The sequence below is a fragment of the Denticeps clupeoides genome, unplaced genomic scaffold (genome assembly GCF_900700375.1).
Source record: "Denticeps clupeoides unplaced genomic scaffold, fDenClu1.1, whole genome shotgun sequence".
In the NCBI taxonomy this organism is placed as follows: Eukaryota; Metazoa; Chordata; class Actinopteri; order Clupeiformes; family Denticipitidae; genus Denticeps; species Denticeps clupeoides.
This window is the reverse complement of record NW_021630004.1, coordinates 322,572-336,763: the sequence shown is the minus strand read 5'-3', so window position 1 is coordinate 336,763 and position 14,192 is coordinate 322,572. Positions and strand designations below refer to the sequence as shown.

The window sequence follows — 14,192 nt, the reverse complement described above, 5'->3', positions numbered from 1 at the left end:
GTGAGTGATATTGGTTTACATGCTTAGTGTCGTAGTGCTTGCATTGGCGAAATTTGTGGGAGTTACGGGGTCACAAACGCGACAAAGATCTGATCCAGCCAATATTGATACCTCCCACTTCATTATAATCTCATCAGTTCTGAAGCTCTTGGCTCAGTGAAGCTACCCCAAAGAGAAGCACTTACTGTCTTGATGTAAAATGAATGCTTCTGATTGAGGAGACCTAATGACCAAATACAGACTTTTGGAAAACTGTAATGATTGTGGTAGTTTTTGCACACATTGAAGAAAGTTCTTCCATGACCCGAAGTAGATGACATGTTGAAGCCAAATACCCCAACTTAATAGCACTTTCTGCTTTAGGTTTGACAAGAGAGTTGCTAAAGTTAAGGGAGTTGTCTTTGGTCATGTACTTAGCTCAGAAGGTCTGAAACCTGACCCAAAGGTCCAAGGTGCTGACACAATTGCATGAAGGACACCAAGGTTTGACAAGGTGACATGCACGAGTCAAGATGTCCACGTGGTGGCCACGTATCAGTAAGGACACAACTTCAGCTGGTGTCAACATGCTAATTCTGCATAGAGAATAAGCCCACACAGCGACGAGAACCTTTAATGACCACTACTTTACCTGGAGGTCCCTGGCAAACGCATCACAGCAGACCTGTGTGAACTAGCCAAACAGAATTACCTCATTGTGACAGATTACTACTCAAGAGACATGGAAATAGCTCATTTGTCTTCAACTGCTAGTCTTCAGGTCATCAACAGACTCAGGAGCATGTTCACAAATGGGGAATACCACTTGAGCTGGTGAGTGATAATGCCACACAGTTCACATCTGCAGAATTCAGGGTATGGATTTATTCACATTACTACCAGTCCACATGATCCCCAAGCGAATGGTGCAGCAAGGTACACTTGCGTTGCAATAAAGACGGCTGATTATATCCACGCATGACACTTCGGGTCGCCACCGGAGCCTGTCACAGCTGCCACAGTGGATGAGTGTGGTGCACGAGATGGCGCGACAGCACCAGGGGGCAGCCACGTTGAAGCCAAAAGGAGCATACGACTCGCGAATCCGCGGCAGAGAGACGTTAAAATTGGCCAGCCACTGGCAGGGGTCTCAGAGGTTGTGTACCGGGTGAGTCAGGCCGGTGGTCCTACATCGCGACCGGCTGGCTCCCTACCACCCTCATGGAGAACGGACTGAGAACACATCCCCGACATCACCCCGTGCATGCAGAACATTGCCGGTCATGCAGACTATTGTGTGGATGCCCGATGTCTTTGGGGGGGCAATGTGGTGGCGAAGGCCGACCATGAGTTGGGACCAGCATGCCTCACAGGTGATATACGCGTCGACAGGACGGGCGTGCATGGGTACTGTAAATAGTTAGCCATGTTATGTGTATATGTGTTCTGTTGGGGTTCGGGATGTGTGAGTTCTGGGGATTTCCTGTAGCGTGTTCAAGGGGAGAAGCGGTACACCGTGGACTAGACATACGAAGTCAGAGGAGAAGAAGGGCTGCCTCCCTGTTATATGTAAGAGTAGGTTTTGGTTTTTGGGGGATGGATTACTATTATTATGGTGGGAATTACACAAAAACTACAGATCCCATAATGCAGTGCTTTTACACTGCAGCTGAATCTGTATAGTGGCAGATTGCACTAGGGATGAAAGTGAAAGTGAAGTGATTGTCACACGTGATACACAGCAGCACAGCACACAGTGCACACATTTGTCCTCATTTGTCCTCTGACTGACCATCTTACAAAATATGCTTTATTTAAATGACTATGTACACAGATGTGGAATATTCATAAGATGTTAACAGTACTTTTTCATTTACTTGTAGTTCCTTGTTTCTGTCCTCAGGATGAACTGGATGCTACCAAGGATATGTGGCATTGTCACCTTATTCGGCCCTTAGGAAACTACCCTGATGCCCTGATGTCATGTATTTGTTGCCAGAATTATACAACACACAGGGCTATTTGTGCCAGATTCCAGACTGAATTCACCCATTGCTTGTGATGATGATGTGTTCATGCTGTGCACCTCTATCATGGCAGTCTTGATGTTCCTCTGGATGCTTATAAGACAAGCTCTGTGTCTGCGAGAAGAACATTGAACAATAAAGACTGTAGATGTGCTAGTGCAAGTATTCAGAATTGTAGTCTTCATACATGAAAAGTCTTACATTACATGTAAATATTTTTTTTGCTAATGTTCTGTAACCATATTGTTTTCTGTTGTAGATTTTGCTTTACAGCAGTATGAGTCAAGATGCAATTTTCAACCATTTTAATGATCATCTGATCAAGTGAAGTGATTGTCATTGTGAAACACTGCAGCACAGCACACGGTCACACAGCAAAATGTGTCCTCTGTATTTAACCATCACCCTGAGTGAGCAGTGGGTAGCCTTGACAGGTGCCTGAGGAGCAGTGTGTGGGGACGGTGCTTTGCTCAGTGGCACTTCGGTGGATCGGGATTCGGACCGGCAACCTTCCTTAACCGATAGGGCACCACTGCCCCAATATTTACACAAATATGCAGCCACGTTTATGTCATTTACACTAATTGCTAAGCTTTAAATGATTTGAATCTATATGTGAGAGAGGCTTATAAATGGGCTATAATATATTTAACTATACAGCAATATATGACAACACTTATCTTAAAATACACATTTGTACCTGAATATCATTCAGTGGTATTCTGTATTGTTCATAAATCTGTGGATCTGATTTCACAAATTTATGGGGCAGTGGTGGTCTAGCAGGTAATGAAGCTGACCCGTAATCAGAAGATTGTGGGTCCAAATCCTGAACCGTCAAGGTGCCACTGAGGTCCTCTTGTGTGTTGGAGTGTATCACAACGACTATAACTTTTTATTTATTAGGAACAGTTACATTGAGAAATACATATAATAATCTACATTTATCTCGTCTTACATGTCTTGAACATACAGAAAACACACTACCAAATGTGTGGGACTGTGGACTTCTTGTAAAGGTGCTCTTTGGTTCAGTGAAAACATGCATGGACTGTGTAACAAGGAGGGTCAAAATCTATATTGGTTTCTTTGATGGACAAATTCTTTACCTCCATACAACATCGTAAAAAACTCTCGACATTTAACAAGGGGACACACTTTTATTACAACAGTAGTGCAACCAATGCAATACAGAAGACTTCAATGCAAAGTATCCATTTCAATCCAATCTTTCGCTCTGGATACGGCAAGTGTTAACAGCAGTGTGTTGGAACAGCAGCCATATCCAGCGCATTAATGTATGTTTTAAGAAACAATTACAAAATTGTTGTTTATTCATTGTATTAAATATTAAAGGCTTGCTAGGTGTAGAGTTGCTCATCTGTGTGGCTAAGTGTAAAATGACACATTAAGTGTGGTGAAAAAGAATAACTTTACCTTTGCAAAACCAGAGAAATATCCTCAGCTGTACATCACTACAAGTTCTGATAAGGAAGTCCAGAATCCGATCTTCTCGTTTCGTGTTGTAATATTGCTGAAACATTCCTGTCTCAGGCCGCTTGGTTTTTCTACAACATGACCCGAGGGGCTCCGTACGATCCTGATAACTTATGCAAAAAGTAACTGTATTTGGAAAATGTCATTAAAAAATTGTATATCCTGCGGCACAGTGGGATTTTGGTGGTTGTAGCTTACCCAGGTTCCCAGAAGACCCAGGTTCAAACCCAACTTACTACCATCGTGTCCCTGAGCAGGACACTTAAGCCCGAGTGTCTCCAGGGGGGGACTGTCCCTGTCACTACTGACTGTAAGTCGCTCTGGATAAGGGCGTCTGGTAAATGCTGGAAATGATGTACATTTCCGGGGGTGGGGGGCTCAGCGTCATTACAGCATGCGCACCTGCAAAAAAGTGTCCCGCATTTGGGGTTGAGAAAGTTGGCAATCCTGTTTGCAACATTAGGGCTTAAAGTACATATTCAGATATTATATGCATAGTGCTGTAATAGAAACATAACTAGTTATAGTTATGAACACTTTTGAAGTTACTACCATATGATTATGAAGGACACCCAAACTGTGTAAATGTATAAAGGCAAGTATTCAAATGAATAAATTCACGTAACTTCTGTAACCAAAACATGTAATAAATCATTCAAAATGTAATATCGCGTTGTCACGTGACCTGTCAGGTGGCGGGTCTGCGGGGGCTGTCTGGGTGTGGCCGCGCTACGTCACGCTTGATCCTGGCCACCCTATTGGCCACCCAAAGCACCGCCTTCCTGGACTGGAACAGCACTTCCGGACACTTTCCGCACGGTGCCGAGAGCACCTGGCTGCAGCCAGACCTTTCTCCACGGTGGGGTCGACGGGAATTATTATTCTGGTCCAAATAATAATTCTTTGCTGTACAGAGATAAATTGGAGTCGTAAATCTTGTCTAGATTGCCGACGTTTTGGCATGCGGATCAAATTCTTTTTTAATGATTTGTTATTATAGTACGTTTTTGCGAGTCGTACTGGAACGCAAGCTATATAAAAATGAACACTTAAATGCCGGAGCCAAGAAATAATGGCCTTCAGTTATTATTAAGACTATTAAATTAGGACCTATTTTTTATAGCCTGCGTTCCAGTACGACTCGCCTGTGGTTAACCCCTTACACGCCGCTCAAACATAGATTTCTCAGACCGTGGTTTAGGTCCCCGGTATCGGACTTTTTCCCCCCCGGACTTTTAACGAGTACGAATACTTTAGGAAATGTGGTATCGAGGGCAGTCAGACTATCTAACCATCATCTTTATGAGGCCAAATAACACATTCTGAGCATCATATTTTAATTGGTTATAAAAGTATAACTATGACTATTGTTTAATTCAATATATAGTTGTTTTGGGTAGCCTTTTTTAGTTTTAGTCTAGTGTTTGTCAAGCGGTCATTTTAGTTTTTTAGTCGTAGTCACGTCCATACTCATTTCAGTTTAGTCAAGTTTCAGTCAGTTAGACAGAATTATCCATGACGATGAGGACACATTTTGTGCTGCAGTGTTTCAGAATAACACTTTCACTATTTTCTATACTACGGGGAGGGGATATAACACAAAAATCCAAACAATACTATGAAAACATATTACACAACATGGGGCAGTGGTGGCCTAGCGGTTAAGGAAGCGGCCCGTAATCTGAAGGTTGCTGTTTCGAATCCCGAGCCACAATTTACATTTACATTTACAGCATTTATCAGACGCCCTTATCCAGAGCGACTTACAATCAGTAGTTACAGGGACAGTCCCCCTGGAGACACTCAGGGTTAAGTGTCTTGCTCAGGGACACAATGGTAGTAAGTGGGGTTTGAACCCGGGTCTTCTGGTTCATAGGCGAGTGTGTTACCCACTAGGCTACAACCAAGGTGCCACCAAGGTGCCACTGAGGTGCCACTGAACAAAGCACCGTCCCCACACACTGCTCCCCGGGCGCCTGTCATGGCTGCCCACTGCTTACTCAGGGTGATGGGTCAAATTTCACTGTGTGCACCGTGTGCTGTGCTGCTGTGTATCACATGTGACAATCACTTCACTTAAAATTAAATAGAACAAGGCCATTAATACTGTAAAGTGAATAAAATATCTAATATATTTTTTAATCTTGCGTTTTCTTCTGCGCAAGTTTGCGCAATAGTTCCATACGGTGCTCTTGCATTTGACATCATATCTATATGTATCGCGTCTAATTATGTATCATTCGTGTACCGTACCAGCAACCCCGGAAGTTGTTAACATGCGTGACCCGGAAGTAGCGGAGTTCGGGGTTTTGCGCGCAGGAGAATTTTAAGTCCAGTCTGAAGAGCGGCTCTGGCGTTTCTGTTTAGTGGGCGATTTCAGGCGCAAGGTGAGATGTTTCAGGCTGGTTGTAGTACCTAGTGACAGCACGTCCGTGTTGAGTAACGACCGCTGTATGTGCCACTTTATCTACTCACGGGGCCACCGCAGCTCCTCTCCCAGCTAGCGAATTAGCCACCTAACACGCGTGTGTCATATTTACTTTTCAAATAGCTCCTCATACCAGTTTATGTTGTTTGCTATTCTTCTGCCTTTCTTCTGCCATGACTTTTACGTGTTTGATGCACTGCGCAATTCTGTCCCTCATACGGCGACGTTTACGGTGTTTAGCAGAAGATCTTGTCCAGAGCGATTTGTGGTCCATATCTGATCTTCATACCTATCTAGCTAGACCTAAGTCACCAACCGCTGATTCCATCCCGTGCGTAGCAGTTTAAAACCTCAAGTACGGTCGGGAGAATACATTTTAGACACGTTCGTTGTCGTCGGTCGCCACAGCAGTTTAACCGGTCTGGTTGTCCACATTATGGACCTGGCAAAATGTTTAACTCTCCCTATTTACCTGGACCGATACTGACAAATCACACACCCCCATTATAAACCCTGGACCGGTAGATCTCCTCTGGAAAGTGTCCTCTGTACAATGGGTCAAACCCGTGTTATATTCCACGGGCATGCAGTAGAGGTGCACGATTCAGATAACGTCACAAATCTTTTTCGATTCGATTCAAAACGTTCATTATTTTTTATTTTCGTATCAGTCTGATATGAAATACAGCCCTGAGATAATAGTTGAAGTCACATTAGAAGTATATAAACTGCAAACCATCAACTTAACTTATATATAAAAGTAGATTAAATCTGGTCTCCTGGAATGTTTCTTACTTTTGGCTGAACTTGGTTTGCATCCTCTGAATGATGATGTACCATGTGAGTCCTGAGGCCCTGAGCTTTACAAAGCTCCCATATGACACGAGTTTTATAAATGTTGTAGAATCCAAAATGTCCATCCACACCCACTTTCCTCTTATTCCCACCAAGGATTACTATCTGAGCAGAAACCAGCATAGCGCCATCTATAAGACTGGCAAATTCCTATACGGAAAAATAATTAAACTTGCGGCATTACAAAATGGGAAATATGAATCGATTTTGTATCCTGTGTGAATTGATTTTGAATCGATTTTTTTGCACACCCCTAGCATAAGGTCTATCATAAGATTGTGCTAAGATGTTTTAGTCGGAGCCACATCCTTGATACAGAATAATAAAACGTTCTTCCTCACAGTACATGTCAAAAGAATTCTACAAGTTTTTTCTGTTTTGAGGTTGTAATCTGGGTCTGAAACCAAAGAGCAGACATATATGGTCCAGGACCAATGGAACAGAGAAAATGTCCACGTTAGAGGTGTGAATCTTCACTGATAAGGTTTGATTACGATTCTTCAAACTGATAAGGTTTGATTACGATTTTTTTTCAGAGTAATCAAATAAATCATTTTTAAACAACCTTATCAATAGTGTGTTATGCAACATGAAAATCCTCTTAAGAAGACCAAGCAATTGGCTGTTATTCCTCACCAAAAAGTTAAACTCAATACTTTTATTAGATCAAAGCTTTAAACCTTTGGGCTACTGGCTCCAGTACTAAGCCCATTTAATCAACCTTTCTGTGAAACATTCATGATGTACATGGAAAAAAAACTCTGAAACATAGATTAGGCTAATTGTACTTAGTTTTATTTTAATTTAAAAAATGCAATGTTATGTGCAAAACAGAGAGAGAGGAATTTGTCTTAGTGCATGTGTGTGCAAGGCATGTGCAAGCCTTTAAAAAAGCAAGTGGTGGTTACAATGCAAAAAGTTCAGCATATGGACATGGTCAGAAGTAAGGCTTGTCCTACGCTTTGAGGCAATGTTCCGAGCAGCAGAGAACAAATGCTCTGAGGGCGTTGAGGTGGCTGGAATACTAAGAAAACACTTTGCAAGCTTTTGCCAAGTTTGGGTATCTTGCTGCGTTTTTTCTCCACCGTGGATAGTGGGCTCATGTCTGTGATGAGCATATTCAAAATACTGTTGGTAAAAACTGTAGCTTCTTCCACAGTGCATGAGGGACCTGTCCGGATGAAGCTGTCCATGTGCCGCTGTGATGTACTGTGGGGAAGAAATTTTATTATTATTATTACTACCTAATGTAAGGGGAAGGTGTGTTTTGAGATGTAACCTATCAGTGTGAGCGTGTGTGTGTGTGTGTGTGTGTGTGTGGTGCGGGCGGGAGGGAGGGATGAATTACATGAGTGAGCTCTCATGTCTTATCTTGCCTCGTCACTATCGACTCACAACACAAATAATTACAAATAATGTACGTTATAACTTTATTTGAGCGCGGACCGGAGTTTGGCGCCTCATAGACAGCACGGAGCAAAAAAAAAAAAAACCAGAGCGGAGGTAGAGGAAAGATATGCAAAAGCGACATGGCACGGCACGGGAGCACCACGGCAATGATCCAACACCAGAAACACAAACATGTTGGAGTGTTTGATGAGGAGGAAGGGAGTTCAGCAGCAGGGGAAGTTGCTACAGAATCCTACTTTTGTTCCGTTTTGAAGTGAGGAACGTAATGTCCCTGGTGCTGGTGTTTAACTCGCCGCGGAGGAGAACTAGACGGGGACTTACAGCGCCACCTACAGGTGTGGAGGGGGGATGAAACAGCGTTCGGACTTTTCTCTGTGTCTCCGCATGGACGACTCGCCTATTGTGTCCCTGAGCAAGACACTTAACCCTAAGTCCTGTCCCTGTAACTACTGATTGTAAGTTGCTCTGGATAAGGGCGTCTGATAAATGCTGTAAATGTGAATGTTTACCCGTCATCCAGCTTGACAAGCATGACAAGTTAGCGTTAGCTCGTTAATAACAGTAGTAAAGCAGGGGTGCTATAGTTACTTTGCATTAAAAGACTAAAGACATGTTTTTATTCACTAGCCTTTTTTGGACCATTCATTTTTCAATCTGTTGTCATGTATAGCTACACTGCAAAAAAAAGCTTTTCTTACCTAAAATTTTTGTCTCGTTTCCAGTACAAATATAAAAAAAAAAAAATCTTAAAAAATCTTATTTTTTTATTATTTGTCATTCTGGCAGTTCAGGTGGCACTTTATTTTTAAAAAAAAGTCTATATTTGGCAGATGTAAAGCATACATGTGTATGTTTTTTGTGTTAGTCCATTTTTATTTTATTTTTATTATAACAGCTCAAGGAGCAACATGTTTGTGCACTTTCTAAAGATTTTGGTTCTGTTTTTGAATAAATGGTTGGAAATGAATGCTTTTTTTTTTTTTTTTTTATCCGATTCTACGATTAATCAAAAAACAACCGGCATATTAATCGATTATTAAAATAATCGTTAGTTGCAGCCCTAGTAGAGTTGACAAAGTACTTTTATGGTAAGCCACCTTACGCAGCGTAAAATGGTCCCACACTTTTATGTCTTTTACGCACACCGGTATCTTCATTTTCCGCCATTGCCATAGAGCTCAAATAAATCTTTGAAATGCGCTTCAGTTTATCAGTCCGTGTAGAACAATGATACCGGTGCTCCACAGTCGTTGACAAAACGGGAGCGATACGATAATACATGGACTTTGGTGGACGAATTAACAATTTCTCAAACATTTTTTGTTATTGAATCATTCGAGTTATTCGAATAATCGTTTCAGCCCTACTTCACGTGATTTTTTCCAAATACAGGAATGAAGGCCTTGTTCACCCTTTAATTTGCTCCAGTTAGCAGAAAACCAGTCGGCGTTCAGTCCGCTCTCACCTGACGTTCTGCCGTTAATGGCGTCAGGTGAATCTAAAGCCGCTTTCAGACCGAACGTGTCCTGCGCTGCTCTCGCCGCGAGGATCACGCCTGCTCCAGGGCTCCCGGTGAGACGATAATGTCATGTTGTAGATGCATGCACCTTTTTTTGTGTGTTGAAAGGTGCAGAAAGCCTGGTTCTATTCTGTCGATCGCACGAAAATACGTTACGGTGCACAGTGGTCAAAGTTCTACTGATTTCAATTTCAACAGCGCGAATCTCAAAAAATCACCGAGCAGAATCGTCCCCTGCTGCATTGCGATGCATCGATTATTCGATGAATTTCAAATTTCCCTTTTGTTGGCTGGCACTAGTTTTTTATCTGAAAGAGTTAAAATATGATATGGCAAGTTGGAACGTCGGGTGAATTTTTGTGACTGTAGGATGTCTTGGATTGTGTAGTTTGCATTGCATTGTATTATAAAATATTATTGATGTACATTAATGCAGTGTCTTTGTCGATGTTCACAACTAGAGATCAAGTGGATTTTATTTTCACATAATTTTTAATACATAGGTACAGTACCTATGTCAAAATTTTGTGTGCGAAGTGCATCATGCAGCAGTGGTATGACAAAAAACAAGTATATTTAATATGATATGTGTTTGATTAAACATTCATACAACAAAAACCCACTGTTAAGACAAAAGAGCACAATCTTTAACTTGAGGTAGTACTGGTGGCAGTAATACATTCTGTGGTGCACTGTAGAGAGCTGTATGGGAATTATTCCTACCCCAATGCAGCCCAGCGTTGTCCCCTGTCCACCCCTGTCCACTCCATCCACCACCAGTCATATTACAGGTCAACTGTAATACATCCGGTAATAATGCTGCCATAAACACTACCGGTCAGAAGCTTGCAGCATATTTAATGTATTTTATGTAAATGTCTAATAATTCAATGTACCCTGCCTTGACCCGATGACCTCGGCAACCTTTGTGTGGCTTAACCAGAAGAGAAAGTGAAGTGATTGTCATTGTGAAACAATGACAATCACCTGGTGACACAACGAATTGTGTTCTTTGCGTTTAACCTTCACCCGCGGTGTTAGTAGGCCAGTGTGTCTCCAGGGGGACTGTCCCTGTAACTACTGATTGTACGTCGCTCTGGATAAGGCCGTCTGGTAAATGCTGGAAATGTAAATGTAAAATGTAGTAGCTTAGTGTGTCTCCAGGGGGACTGTCCCTGTAACTACTGATTGTAAGTCACTCTGGATAAGGCCGTCTGGTAAATGTAGATGTTGTGGGGACGGTGCTTTGCTCAGTGCACCATGGTGGTTTGGGATTTGAAATAATAGTTGATGTAGATAATAGTTTACTACATAAAATAACTTTTTATGTACTAATTGAAAATTGTCATTAAATTACAATTGAAGCTTCTTTTGCTTCAAGACAGATACATGACAAAATGTATAAAATGATGACTAGTCAACCACAACTTTTCTTTCAGCCCTACCTTTACCGCAACATGCTTCTGAACTGTCAATTACTTATTAATTCATCAAGTGTTGAACAAAATGTCTTTTTTGCTTGTTTTATTAGAGTTGCCAGCTGACACCTCTTGCTGTACAACCACTCCTTTCACTTGAAGCACCAAATCTTGGAAAGATGGAGCAGAACAACAGTTTACCTCCATTTCCTCAAGGATTAGCATCTCCCCAGGTGACCTGGTTTTCCTTAAAACAGTACAGTCTCTTCTCTTATGGAAAGTATTCATTTTGAGTTTTTTTTTTTTTTTATAGAACGTCATGACCCCTGCCATCTACAGTCCCATGATGCCGTATGGTACTGGACTCACACCACAGCCTGTACAGAACACCAATAGTCTGTCCATTCTGGAAGAGCAGCAGAGGCAGCAGCAGCAGCAGCAGCAGCAGGCTTCAGCACAGCAGAGTGGGGTGCAGAGTAGCTCTGGACAGACCCCTCAGCTTTATCACTCACAGGCCATTACCACCACAACAGCACTGCCTGGCAATACACCCCTATACACCACACCCCTCACGCCAATGACTCCTATTACGCCTGCCACGCCCGCGTCTGAGAGCTCTGGCATCGTCCCACAGCTGCAGTGAGTATCTCTTCTGTCTCACAGGGTTGTTGTTGTTTTTTTTTTTTTTTTTTTTTTTAAAGAGTTTAGAACCTTATTGTTTCTTCAACTCTATGCAGGAACATTGTATCCACTGTTAACTTAGGCTGCAAACTGGACCTGAAGACTATAGCACTACGCGCCAGAAATGCAGAATACAACCCAAAGGTAGACCTCAGATCATATTTGGATTAATTATGCATTGTATGTACAAATTTACATCTGACATTGTATTTCAGCGGTTTGCTGCTGTTATTATGAGAATACGAGAACCCAGAACAACTGCTCTTATCTTCAGCTCAGGAAAAATGGTTTGCACCGGAGCAAAAAGGTATAAACAGTTCACAGGGGCTCATCTGATCATTATATTAACCAGATAAATTTGATAATTTTCAAGTTTATTAATTACTTCCTCTTTCCTCTTCTGCGGTTCGCAGTGAAGAGCAGTCTCGACTAGCAGCCAGGAAGTATGCCAGAGTGGTGCAGAAGTTAGGATTCCCAGCGAAATTTCTGGACTTCAAGATACAGAACATGGTCGGAAGCTGTGATGTTAAGTTCCCAATTCGTTTAGAAGGTCTTGTGCTCACCCACCAGCAGTTCAGCAGGTCTGGAGTAATCAGTGCACTTGTTTTAATTGGGTGTGTATCATTTTTATTTTAATCTCATCTGAATTATTCCTTTTTCAGTTATGAGCCCGAGTTGTTCCCAGGACTAATATACCGAATGATCAAACCCAGAATTGTCCTCCTGATCTTTGTGTCTGGCAAAGTAGTACTTACAGGTAAGCTGTGGTACTTTTGTACTGGAGTAAAAGAATCGATTTATGCATTTACCGCACTTTTTTTCCCCCTCCCTCAAGGTGCAAAAGTCAGAGGAGAGATATATGAAGCTTTCGAAAACATATATCCTATCTTGAAGGGATTCAGGAAGACAACGTAATTACTTTTAAGGAACTTTTTTTTTTTTTTTTTCTTATTCTGTGACATGTTCTGGGACATTTTTAAGAGGCAATGTGTGTACTTCAGGGAGCTACACTTCCCATGGGATATACTTGCTTATTTTATTTTTCAGTATTCACAGACTATATTGTTATTTTAGTGTTTTTAAGAAATCTTAACCTTTTATTATCTCTGTACAGATTCAGACATTCCACTGTAGGAATAATTTAACTGTCCCTTGGCTAATTGGTTCAGTGTTTTCACAAACTGTCCGCTGTAACATGGTCTTAACTGTAGATAACATATATCATGGATGATCAGTGCCACCCTTCATTAGAAAACTGTGTCATATAGAGGGGTTCTCTCTCCCGCTATATTTGATTTCCTCCAAGTATTTTAAAAATACTTGACTCCGATATCCCTTTATTTGCTGTTGTACTATATATGTTTTTTTTCCAAAAGCACTATTGTAATTTTATGTAATTTTATGAAGTGTAGTTTGCTCTTAAATAAATGCAATCACCAACCGCCCAGCTTTCATATGTGACTGTGATTGTGTGATATTGGGCCATGAAGGTGGCTCCTTTGGAACACCTGTATTTTAATCCGTCAAACTCTACAGGCACATCTGGAATCCAGTATGTCAGGTTATTACAATTGTAAAAACTAGGGAGAACAGAGTAAAAGTCTCTCTCTCTCTCTCTCTCTCTCTCTCTCTCTCCACACAAAAGCACTGTATTAAAATACTCCAACCTGATGTTACCTGGCAGAAAGAGGCGTGGCAAAATAAAAGTTAAAAGATTAACAGTTTCTAATTTATTAATATTGAATATTGTATGTAAAAAAAAAAAAAAAAGGTACCAATGTTACAGAGAGAACCAAAATGAAAGACAGGAGGAAAAGATAGAAAAGGACAGCACAGCCTAAACCAAGTTTCAGAGACATCACCTGATCCAGGAGAAAAATGGGAGGAGAGAAAAGTGGCTAAGAAAGAAAAGAAAAGTCCCTTCCCCACATGTGAACAGATCTTTATACCCCTGGCCTACAGGAAGCTGACCTGTTCAACTCTATGCCTGTTGTTTCTGACGTCACGCCCCCGGTGCCTCTGGGGAAGACAAAGAGAGTAGGCGGTCCAGACTGCCGACACCTCACATGTTTGGCTCGGAGGATGACCGGCAAATTTTGAAATGCTGTTCAACAAAGACATGCAAAAACGGAGGTGTTTAATCTTCATGCACAACAAAGGCACAGAAATGTCATGGCTCCTCGACGTCCCATCTTAAAGAATGAATGTGCAGGATGATCTTGCTGTTTCATTTTCTGTCTATAAAGTTGACCTGTAACCATGTGTGATGTTTGTAACGTACCATCACAGTAGAGCTTTTACAGTGATTTTCCTATAAAGGGGCAGTGGTGGCCTAGTGGGTAAGGACCACCTATAGGGTGGTAGTTGCCTAGTGGTTA

The 14,192-nt window shown here is 41.7% G+C and overlaps 1 protein-coding gene across 1 annotated transcript; it reads left to right on the top strand.

Annotated features, from left to right (window-relative positions):
* The first annotated feature begins 5,693 nt into the window (after positions 1-5,693).
* Positions 5,694-13,309, top strand: tbp (TATA box binding protein). The gene is made up of 8 exons (XM_028967588.1): positions 5,694-5,890; positions 11,247-11,366; positions 11,447-11,772; positions 11,871-11,958; positions 12,030-12,121; positions 12,228-12,395; positions 12,477-12,571; positions 12,650-13,309. The coding sequence occupies exons 2-8, from the start codon at positions 11,313-11,315 to the stop codon at positions 12,727-12,729; spliced, it is 903 nt and encodes a 300-aa protein (XP_028823421.1). The 5' UTR covers positions 5,694-5,890; positions 11,247-11,312; the 3' UTR covers positions 12,730-13,309.
* The last annotated feature ends 883 nt before the right edge of the window (positions 13,310-14,192 follow it).